This window comes from Coffea eugenioides, chromosome 5 (assembly GCF_003713205.1).
Source record: "Coffea eugenioides isolate CCC68of chromosome 5, Ceug_1.0, whole genome shotgun sequence".
NCBI classification, from domain to species: domain Eukaryota; kingdom Viridiplantae; phylum Streptophyta; class Magnoliopsida; order Gentianales; family Rubiaceae; genus Coffea; species Coffea eugenioides.
The window spans coordinates 48,638,288-48,649,296 of NC_040039.1; the positions used below are offsets into that span (position 1 = coordinate 48,638,288).

The following is an 11,009-nucleotide window of genomic DNA, read 5'->3' on the forward strand; positions in this document are numbered from 1 at the left end:
GAGCTATATAAGTGACGCTCCGCCAAATTCCAGAAAGCACCCGATAGTCTCCGTTCTTTGGCGGTTGTAGACCCGAACTGAGAAGATGGGGAAAGACCGAAGCAAAGCTCCGGAAGACGAAAACGGAGCACCGGTTAACAAAGGCCGCGACTATACGTCCGAATCCGGACCGGAGTCTAGGTCCGAGTCCGATGAAGGGTCCAAAAAGTCCGAAAGAAGCAGACATAGCAAGAGAGACCGAAGCAACAGGAAGAGAAGCCGAAGCTCAAGTAGAAAAGCGGGAGATGATGAAGACGATAGCTACACGTCACCATCTGAGTCGGAGTCTGACTCGGATTCGTATTCTGATACGGAGTCGGGAAGCTCCGAGGACTATTCGGAGTCGGAGGACGAGAGGAGGCGAAGGAAAAGGAGAGAGAGGAAGAAGAGGGAGGAGAAGGAGCGGAGGCGGAGGAAGGAGAAGGAGAAGAAGAGGAGAAGAAAAGAGAGGGAAGAGAAAGAAGAGAAAAGAAGAAGAAAGAAGAAAGAGGAGAAGAAGAAGAAGAAGAAGAAGAGCGATAAAGGCAAAACAGGAGCCGTCACAAATTTATGGGGCAAATATGGGATTATCAGAGAAACTGATATGTGGTAGGCTCATTCAACTTCCATTTCTCTATTTTGTGTTATTATTGCTGAAGAATTAGGGTTAGCATTTATCGCGTAAATGTTGGAGCTTAATGCTTGCAGTAAAATTCGTTCTTTTATTGGTTTTTGAGTAGCTTGACTTACAATGGCAGAGAGCTTTTTATTTTGCTATTTAATTGTGGATTCATATATGTTCTTGAGCTTGACTAGCATTTTATTAGAATGATGGAGCACTGCTTGGTATAATAGTTTAGAGAATGGCATTTTGGCTAGGGAACGACTGTGGCATATTAGGTTGTTTGGATTCTGAAGATACCATGTATGCATCACTGCTGTAGTCTGAACAGTCTCCGATATGCTAGGTGGTTGATCAATCTTGATTCTTGATTGAGACATTACCTGGTGACTTGCTTGTGTTGCTGGATAATGATGACCTCTCTTAGGGGAATATGCTTTTAGTCATTCTCAGAGAACAATTGTGTTCATTTTCCTTCCACTTTGTGCCTGTTAACACAGGTGTTGCTTGCTAATTTATCAGTTATTTGGATGCCTTTTTCTTGCAGGAATAAGCGACCCGAGTTCACTGCATGGTTAGCAGAAGTGAAGAAGGTTTTCCTTTTATCTTGATTTTATTTTGAATAAAAAATGTGCCTTATGTACATGGTTGAGTTGTGATTTAGGACATTCAACTATAGTTAAACAATTTTCAATTGTCAGTTCCGAGTGATTATGCTGATATTCCTTTGGTTTTATAGGTGAATCTGGAAAGTCTTCCAAATTGGGAGGAGAAGCAAATGTTTAAAGAGTGAGTGCCCAATATGTTCTCAAACAGTTAATGTATACAAGTTTGTTCACTATATGCATCATAGGGTATAGCTGTATTCTTATGTAAATTGTTTATCTTTTCATCTATTTTCCTACCAAGCAAGTTACCAATGTAATCTTCGTGAAGATTCTAACAAATTGTGTCTGCAGATTCATGGAAGATCACAATACTGCTACATTCCCTTCTAAAAAGTAAGGGTCTACAGCATTCTCAATTATCTTTTTTCGTTTCTAGTGATATAGGGTTACATTGTGCTTTTTGAGATATGGGTCAGGGATTAGATTGCTTTAGATGTGCTTGTTCTAGGGTGCATTGATGGATTTTGATACTTCTTAGTACAGGACATTCTCTAGTTAGATAACCATGAAACTTTGGTTGCAGGCAAAGTAGAGTTTCCTTTGACAGCTTTTCCCTTACAAGCCAAAGTTGGATACCAATGAACTTGAATTTCTAATTCATAAATAGATTGATAAATAATTATTGAGGGCAATGCTTGAGCAATTTAGTTTCGAGACTATTGATCTGTGTCTTAGAAGGTGACAGCTTAGATAAAAATGTACAGGTAGCCCAGTGCATAGAATTGTTGAGAACTGGAGTTTACTTGTGCAATTTCCCTGTTTGAGTTCCTCGACTAGACACATTATTTTTGCTCGTTTAACTTTTTTATGTTAGTTTGTCACTTATTTTCGATTTATACAAAAAGGGAAGAAGTTTAGTCTTTACGGTCCCTACCCATATCTTGATTCGCAATGCACTGTTGTACATTTCTAATATGTTTGTGTGCAAATGAAAACTTTGTTCTGCAGTTGCAGGCCTGATTTCACTTATAAATGGGCTGCTGCTTTCATTTCCTTCTGAACATTTTTCCTTTTTATTTCTGTACTACCTTAAAAGTTTAATGTTTGATAATTTAGCAGCCATTAAGTATGTGATCTCTCTGTTGATAACTTTTTCTTTTAACATTACTTATTGATGCAGGTATTACAATCTCGATGCTTATCACAGACGCCAGATGGAAAAGGAAATAAAGAGAGGTTTAAAGAGAGGTTCCAAGAAAGTCCGGGTGACAGAACGTACTGTATTTAATGATGAAGAACAGCGCAGGTATAGTTTCTATTGATGAGTTTGTTCTGACTGTTAATTGGTATTCCTGTAGTCATCAATTTAGTTAGAATTTTGGTTGTCAAATTTCTGCAATTTGATGATTAGATTCATTAGGTGCAATCAATTAAATAATGAGATTCACTAAGCGTGATCAGCAGAGTTTGTTTCCAACTGGACCACCTCTTCAGGTCTAATGTAAAGTATTTTACAAGCGTATCATAAATTACAGGTTAGAAATGCTGCAAGAACGTGAAAGACAGAAGGAAGAACAGGTTGAAGCGTTGAAGCGCTCGATGCAAAGTGGAATGGTATGTTCGTTTGATAAATCAAGAATATCGTCCTGCTATTATATTTCAATTGTGTGCGGTATGTTGATATTCTTCTGTCAATTTTGGGCACTTTGTTAACATTCTTTCATGCTGATGCCTAGGCACAAGCGATGAAAGAGCAGGCTCAACTCAAGGAAGAGATGGCATACCAATACAAGATTGGCAACTTTGAGGTGAAGATAATTATGTTTATATGCGACTGTCAATTGACTAGAAAGTTGACTCTTTTTCCGCTTTGGCATTAATAACTCCGCTTATCTACTCTTGTAATTTAGGCTGCAGCTGCGATCCAAAGAAGGCTTGACCCAGATGTTGCAATGTAATTAGGCCTTTGAAAGTTTGTCAATTGACTTAAATTTGCCAGTTGCGAAGTTTACGTGACGGAATTTGGGATGCTGAGAGCTTTCAGAAAGTCCCCGTATCTATCTTCTTGGCAGAGCGGGAGATGGAGAAATGCTAATGATCTGAACTTTTCCCAAGTGCAACCTGATATGCGGATCCATCCTGTAGAATTATAAAAGTGAGAGAGAGAGCCACAGCAAATTTATTTTATCTGTCATCTGTGATCAGAGGAAGAGCAAGAAGGGTGATGTACTATTACTCTATTCTGTCTTCTGCGAAGGCACGCACTTACTGCTGTGACAGCAGATTGTGGCAATAATTTGATGTTCAGAATAGTTAGGACTGATGACGACACACCTCCCTCTGTGTCCAGATTGGTTGAGAAGCAATTTTATTGCGTTAGTTATCGCGCTAGTCACGCAACATTATTATTATTATTATTATTGTTATAAGCTTACAATTTTGGTAGGACTGAAGAATTGAAGAACGGACGAAGGCAAAATAAGTCCACCCAAAGTCGAAAGTCGCATCTCCCCATGTTTTATCACCATTTGCCCGCAAAACTCCGGAGGCCTGTTTCATTGATTGAGCTGAAAATTGCAAATAGAAGATGTGATAACACGCTTCGGGTCGATACGCACCTTTTAAATAAAGGATACTTCTTTTGCTTTTAAATACTGTAGTACGTGTTAACTGAAATTTTGGGGGAGAAGCAAAGTCCTGAGGTACAATTCCTTGTCGTCAAAAATCGGAGGGAAGCCAGCCCAATCACCTTTTGACAGAGGAGAAAGATCCATCATTCATGTACCGAACATCCGATTCCATCTCATAATCACCACGGTCCAGTCCAACCAGGCATGTATCTTGGTGGGGCGGGCACCTCCCAATCACAGCCAGCGTACCTGCGATTGCGAAAGCCTTTCGCCCGGATTTTTGGTGCTCCATTGTACTGACGAGATATCCAGACCTTAAAGAATCAATTCATTTAATGTTAGACGTCGAAGAAGAGTAAAATTATACTCCACAAAGCAATAGAAATACAAGGCGAATATAGCAGAGCCCATAGAATGAATGACAGAAAAGTCGTGCGGCCTCCTCTTTCTCCATTTCCAAAACCCCCTTTCTTCCTTCGCCCACAATTTAGGAGCCAGGCAGCCTAGTGAAATGGTAATCCGGAAAGAGAGAAATTAGTCAACTCCCTTAAATTCTCCTGTTTACAAACTGCTCAATTACCAATTTATGGTTAAAAACATCTTGCGGCTGCCTTTTTGGCAAATCAAGTCGGGCTTCGTGAGTCCCTCTGCTGCCGAAAATTCAGAGCCGAAACGCCAAAAGCTGTCAAATGAATCAACAACAGAGCCCGCAATTGATATGATCAGCGATTTGCCAGAATTGGTACTGTTTCACATCCTATCTTTCCTTCCCACAAATGACGCTGTTGCAACCAGCATTTTATCAACAAAATGGCGGTTTCTGTGGACTAAGATGACTATTTTCAATTTTGATGACGGGTTATTTCCAGCGGGTGGTTCTGGCCCTTCTGGGCGTCGGAATCGTCGACTTGATGCTGGAAAAAGAGAAATTTTTGTCAATTTTGTTGACAGGGTTTTCCTAGTTACTGCGGCTACATTCATGAAGAAACTCAGTCTCAAGTGCGGTAAACGTTGTGGTCAAAATCATATTAACAATTGGATCAGGACTGCAATTGGCCGCGGCGTTGAAGAGCTTGATTTGACCACTTATGGCCATGGTCTAGATTATCGGCTGCCTGGCAGTAGTCTTTTCATTTGCAAGACTCTAGTGGCTCTCAACCTCTCTGGTGATGTCATGATCAATGAAACTAGCTCCGGTAGTTTTCCAAACCTCAAAATTCTTTACCTCACTTCCGTTAAGTATCAAAGTGATGATTCTGTCCGTAAGTTCATATCTAGCTGTTTGGTGCTTGAACAGTTGACTGTTGTAAGAGACAGAGAGGATAATGTGGTCACTTTTACTATATCTGCACCCACACTGAAGCATCTTACCATAGACTTTCGATCCTGTTCTGATGATTCTGACCGCGCACTCAAGATAAATGCCCCTGCTCTTCAGTGTCTCAATTTGTTTGATGATCTATCTATAAACTTCATGGTAGAAGACTTAACCTCCTTAGTTGAAGCAAAGGTCGATGTTTTCAATAAGAAAATGCTGATGTACAATGAGGGTTACAGGGATTCTGTGGTTGGATTTCTCATGTCACTGCATAATGCAAAAATTCTTTGCCTGCGGTATCATTCAGTTGAGGTCAGTTGCTCCTATGCTGATCCAATATGGAGTAGCAAATGAATCGGTTGACCCTTGATAGTAGAAGTCCATGCATTGACTATCCCCCTCTGTTGTTTTTAGTTGATGGCCAAGTTACTTTATGAAAAAAAAAGTGATTTTTACTTTTTCGTCTCCAGGTTCTTAGTTATTACTGGATATCTACAAGGTTTCAGAATTTAATACGATTGGTTTTGCAAAGTCGTTACTGCGACTGGATTGCACTAGAAGATTTGCTTCAACAAGCGGAAAATTTGGTATGTGCCTTGGTAATACTACTTTGCAGAAGATTTGTTTCGAACTAATTCTCACCCTTTAGTGGAAAGTGGGGAAGGGTGTGTATAAATTGTACTTAAATATCTGTCTTTGTGAAAACCAGGAGACTTTTCATGTGAACGCTCGTTTCATCCACTGGAGGGAACCTGAACAGGTGCCTAAATGTGTGTCATCAACCCTCACAAGAATTTTTCTTGGCAGCTTTGGATGTGTGAAATATGAAAGGACAATGGTGAAATATTTCTTAAACAATGCCAAAGTCTTGAAATCAATGGAGATACTTACTTATAATGTGGATGAGTTGAAGAAAGAAAATACACTTCAGAAGATACTGAGGTTCCAGAGAGCATCTCAGGCATGTCAAATTAAATTGTCTTGAGAATTGGATGACATGGATGGAGAAAGTCATTTTGGGAATGTTCATCGAGTAAGATGTCCATGACAACTTGGCTATTTTCTGTGAGATGCTTCAAATTTCACTCTTTTATGATGTACTGAAGTTAAAATCTAACTTTTTAATTGCTTGGCAGTCAATAATTTTGTCTGCCGGATGGCAGGTGATGTTGCTAAGTTCTGAGTGTTGTTTTCTTGAGCAGTGCCAGAGTCTTGGGATCTCAATGGAGATGCGTAGTCGTGATGCTAGTGATTTAGAGAAATACTACAGGACAGTTCAAAAGATACTGAGGTTTCCGGGAACATCTCAGGCATGTGAATTTCAATTTTCTTGAGATTTTGCCAATTGGGATAGAATGCAAGGAGAGATTTATTATGCCATGGATGAGCAAAATCTCTATGACAACCTAGTTGTTTCTGTGGGGTGCTTCAAATTCTACTCTTCAAGTGTTAACTTATCTGGAAATACTATGGATGGACTATTTTGTTATTCTTCATTTCTATTGCTCGATGGCAAGTGATTTTGCTAAGACTTTTTTTTTTTTTAACGGATTTTGCTAAGTCCTGTTGTTTGCATGCTGTTGTTTATTACTAATACAATCTTATAATATCCAAAATGCATATGATATGCCCATAAAGTTATGGATAATGGTCAACACTGGAAATGTGGAACTAGATGCGTGTCCCTGGCCTGGCATAGTTCTTGGTTTAAACCTTGAATTTGTTAGACTACCTAGTTCCGTACTTGGTTCCAATTGCAGGGAAGCTCGGATGGTAGTAATTTTTTTTCGTTTTTGGTAAAAGAGGGAAATTAATATGCTGTTACTTTAGTCTTACATCTGTTATAAAGGAAAGCAACTTTGACCACATTCTGTGCGGGGGACAATGCAAGATAGGAGATTCTATGGACATTGAAGGATTTGCCTCGAATGAACGAAAATATTGAGATCCCAATTTACAAGGGGATCTGATAAAGAAGAAAGATTGATAATCGACATAGAGCGAGTTCACGATCACTTGATTGATTTCTCTCTAGCTAAACTAGGTTTTGGAACCCTTTTAGACTTAACGGTGCGTTTGATAAAATTAAAGTATGAAACTGAATTGAAATATGACTGAACCGTAAGTTAACTGAAATAATTAAGTATAAATCTGATATATTTGGAGTGTAATATCCCATATAAAAAATAAGTTGACGAACCTACTATTTAAATTTTTTTGGAATAAAGTTTTACCTAAAAAATTCAAAGTACCACGTAATTAATTCAGATTTTTTTGTTTTTAAACGTGTTATTGAAATATTAAGATAATGTAATCATTAAATTGAATTATCAAACAGGCCTTAGTTTGGATGAAAGGGTTTGAAAACAAAAGAAGAGAAAGGAATGGAAAAGTTAAGAATTCCCCTGTTTGGGAGTGTTAAAGTGGAAGGAAAGGTAAAGAAACGGAAAACGTGGAGGGACGAACTGTTAAAGAAGAGATTCTGCCGAAACATGGAGAGAAATGGAAGGAAACATGAGGCTAAGCTTCTAAACTTTTTGAAAATGCCAAACCTGTCCAAAAAATATGAACGAGCAAAACACTAATATCCAATGAGCAAGTTATATATATATATATATATATATATATATATACTATGTATAAATTTTTTACACCATCAGATTTAAATCGTGCTATATAACATAACATGAAATTAAATTTGAAATTTAAATCATATGCATTTAGTATACATCCATAACTACTAACGTAAAAAGATCACTATACTTTCGACCGTCAGTGCATAAAAAGTTAATTCATATTCAATTCATCTAAAATCATTCCATTTTTTTTTTAAACTCCCAAACAATTTGACACAAGCCAAGATTAGGTACATCAGCACAAAGGTATAAAAGAATTTTAATCTTTTTGACAAAACAGCATATTTTGTTGGTAGAAAATAAAGAATATGACGGCCAAGTTGCTTATCGTATCAAACATGGTAAACTTCCCCTTGTTGGAGACCTTCTGACGTCTTGGGCCTGATTCTTCCGTAAGAACGGAATCCGAATTGCCTGATTTAGATGTTTCCAAGTTGTGCTGCAACTGCAATAATACCAAATGTTCGAAACTATTATTGGAAGGAACTCAATAGGAGTCTACCATTATAGTCCTACTGCACTTGGTGTCTTCTTTAAAAGGTGACAATCCAGCTTTTGCAATTTTTACCTTCAACATCTGTCAGTCTTGAAATTAAAGTTCCAAGAATAATACACAGTGATAACTGATAAATTCCAGTTCCTACTTGTTTTCTAGCATCTCTGTCCATATACAAGAGTGTTGGAAGTTTGAAGCCTCCTCCTATTGGACCAAATTTTTTCCCCTCATTTTTAACCTTCCATGTAACCGAAAACCCAATTTCTGAGACTCAAGAGCCCAATGAGCTAATCTCGCTGCAGAAAATTTTAATACGTACGTGAAATCTGCAATTTCCCTGACTTGTAGAACCAGCTAACCGAAAATGCTGTACCAACACCTTCTCTGCAAATTGCAACAAGAAGATGGAACATGCACAATGGTCATCAATAGGAAATACGACTGTGCAGGATAGTTGAAACTGATACAAACCAAGAGGCAGCACAATAGAAACCCCCACTTTTTATATGGACAGATATAAGGTGCAGCTCATGAAGATCTCAAGAAAATGCGATTTCACACATCTCAGATCCTCTGGAGAGTTTAGATATCTTCTGCAGTATACAAAATTTTGCTTCAAAGTCAGTTTCTTTTGTTCCCACATGACATGAGCAGTATGATGCAATTCTAATGCTTCTAGGACTCTACCACGATCTTTAGAAGGTACTCTAGCATAGCAAGCTCATCATCTGTCCCCAAGAAACTATCAATTGAAATTGCTATGAGGGATGACAGCAAACATCTTGGAACAACCTTCGGGTCAACACTTCCATGAAGTGTTAACAAGCTCAATATAGGACTCAGAATCCTATTGGCATACCCCAACAACCAGAAAACACACAACAGTGAAAGAGAGAACTAATTCAATACCAGTAGAAAGCATAAGAATATTTTACATCAAACTTGTAATCTTGCTTTCAAAATTCCAAGAATAAATTGTTATCTTAAAAGATCACTTGTTACGTGTATATGTTTATCTGTAATGTAAATATTGTCAATCTGTTCATTCCTATTTTCCATTATGTGTACGGATGATCAACCAATTGCATGAAGTCTAGGTTGTGAAGGAGGCACCAAACTGACCTTTACAAATTTCAGAACCTCTAATTGATTTGAACTCACAAGGAAATATGGCAGCAGATGATGCCATAAAGAACAGCAAGTGCCGAGACTTAACTGACTTTGATGCTGAAAGTTGTTCTTCCAGACTAGACGCCAGTAATGACAATTCTTGGATGAGATAAAGGTGAACTACTGTTGTAATATGTATTTAAATTTAGACTGCTTTAATCAAGTACAGGAAATGGCCAACTTACCGATGATGTATGACCTGATAAAGAGAGAAATTTCACATTGCAGAACGCTTCAAAACTCTTAACCACTACCTTAGGATAACGGAATACATTGTTCCAACGTCTCAAACCAACAGAGACACCAAGATCAATTTTTGCTTCAACCAAGGATCCAATGTCTGTTAGACTGTTACCAAGAGACACTCAGACACATGATCCTTTACATCCTGGTACTCAAAGTGTAGGGGCACCAATATCAAGCACTCTCTCAGGAGCAATCGCGTAATTATGATCAAGATAATATATTTTCAGACTTTTTAGTTTAGGTGCCGTTATACCAAACGTTGTCACCTTATCCGTCTCATCCCTCATGACTAACAAATTTTCAAGCACCAAACAGCTAGAAATTAGTTTCCTAACAGATACGTCATTTAGACTTTTAACACGATCAAGATGTAGAGTTTTTAGACTAGGAAAACAAACCAAGGAGCACATAGGAACATTTATCATGATACTGCTGGACAACTTATAGAGACACAAGTGTTTTGCAATTAGAAACACACCGTGGCATATCAATTCTTGGACCGAGGGTAGAGCCCAGATAAATTTGTTAAACATTGCGGGCATTTGCCATCAGAACCCATGATTCAACATTAGATGATCTAGTGTTTGACCCACATTGTAGACTGAACTTATGAATGCATCTTGAATTATTCTGCAGCAAAACCCTGTAAACAAATTCATCTGTTTTTGGGTACCTTCACTTTCGCTCATGCAACTCAAAGGACATTAGTCCAAAGCAATTCCCATCTTCTTGATGAACACCAGTTGCTCAATTCCCATCTTCATGATGAATACCAGTTGCTCACAATGATGATAATCCTAGTTGTAAGGATTTACTCAAAATTATTATGATTACATGCATTTTTGGTTTTCCTACAAAGTTGTAATAATGCAAGTGTAGAATAGTTATACGGTCATCGTAATGATTTAATTTATGCGATTGCTAACCAGCATGGTCAAGGAATAGCAAATTAGAATGCCTTTCTTTTCCCCTCACGTTAGAAGCTTCTTTTGTAAGTTTTATTAGTTTAAATGTCACAAGGGAAATTGGGAGAAAAAGATTAGATACAAAAGTGATTTTTTTATATTGAAGAAGTGATACTAAAATTTGTATCAAGAATAAAGGCCTTTCTATTTTAGAAATAAAGTTCAAAAGATCTTTTACTTCTATGTTCTTGGTTCAAAATCACCTTGGCGTACCCGTTTATAGATCTAGTACCAAGTTGGAACCTAGAAAAGGAGCTTATTGCCACAATAATCTTTTTTAAAAAAAAAAAAAATTTCAAA

General features: G+C 37.9%; 3 protein-coding genes across 7 annotated transcripts in view; all 3 read left to right on the forward strand.

Annotated features, from left to right (window-relative positions):
* Positions 1-36: 36 nt before the first annotated feature.
* Positions 37-3,659, forward strand: LOC113770605 (vicilin-like seed storage protein At2g18540). Its single transcript, XM_027315119.1, has 8 exons — positions 37-627; positions 1,188-1,233; positions 1,380-1,429; positions 1,600-1,641; positions 2,429-2,554; positions 2,784-2,862; positions 2,985-3,056; positions 3,159-3,659. The coding sequence occupies exons 1-8, from the start codon at positions 86-88 to the stop codon at positions 3,204-3,206; spliced, it is 1,005 nt and encodes a 334-aa protein (XP_027170920.1). The 5' UTR covers positions 37-85; the 3' UTR covers positions 3,207-3,659.
* Positions 3,660-4,253: 594 nt separating this feature from the next.
* Positions 4,254-6,725, forward strand: LOC113770868 (F-box/LRR-repeat protein At3g59190-like). 5 transcript variants are annotated; one of them, XR_003468431.1, is made up of 4 exons: positions 4,254-5,508; positions 5,667-5,783; positions 5,906-6,293; positions 6,399-6,725. XR_003468431.1 is itself a non-coding variant. In XM_027315481.1 (4 exons), exons 1-3 carry the CDS (start codon positions 4,465-4,467, stop codon positions 6,179-6,181), a joined length of 1,437 nt encoding a protein of 478 aa, XP_027171282.1. In that variant the 5' UTR covers positions 4,254-4,464; the 3' UTR covers positions 6,182-6,229; positions 6,333-6,725. The 5 variants fall into 5 exon arrangements, 4 of the variants coding, with proteins under 4 accessions (XP_027171282.1, XP_027171283.1, XP_027171284.1 ...); XM_027315481.1 differs by having other exon boundaries at positions 5,906-6,229; positions 6,333-6,725; XM_027315482.1 differs by having other exon boundaries at positions 5,906-6,229; positions 6,360-6,725.
* Positions 6,194-11,009, forward strand: part of LOC113771926 — a 13,298-nt gene continuing 8,482 nt past the window's right edge. The window contains exons 1-2 of the mRNA XM_027316474.1: positions 6,194-6,229; positions 6,333-6,506. Coding sequence (XP_027172275.1) covers positions 6,194-6,229; positions 6,333-6,506 — 210 coding nt within the window. The remainder of the gene's footprint in view (positions 6,230-6,332; positions 6,507-11,009) is intronic.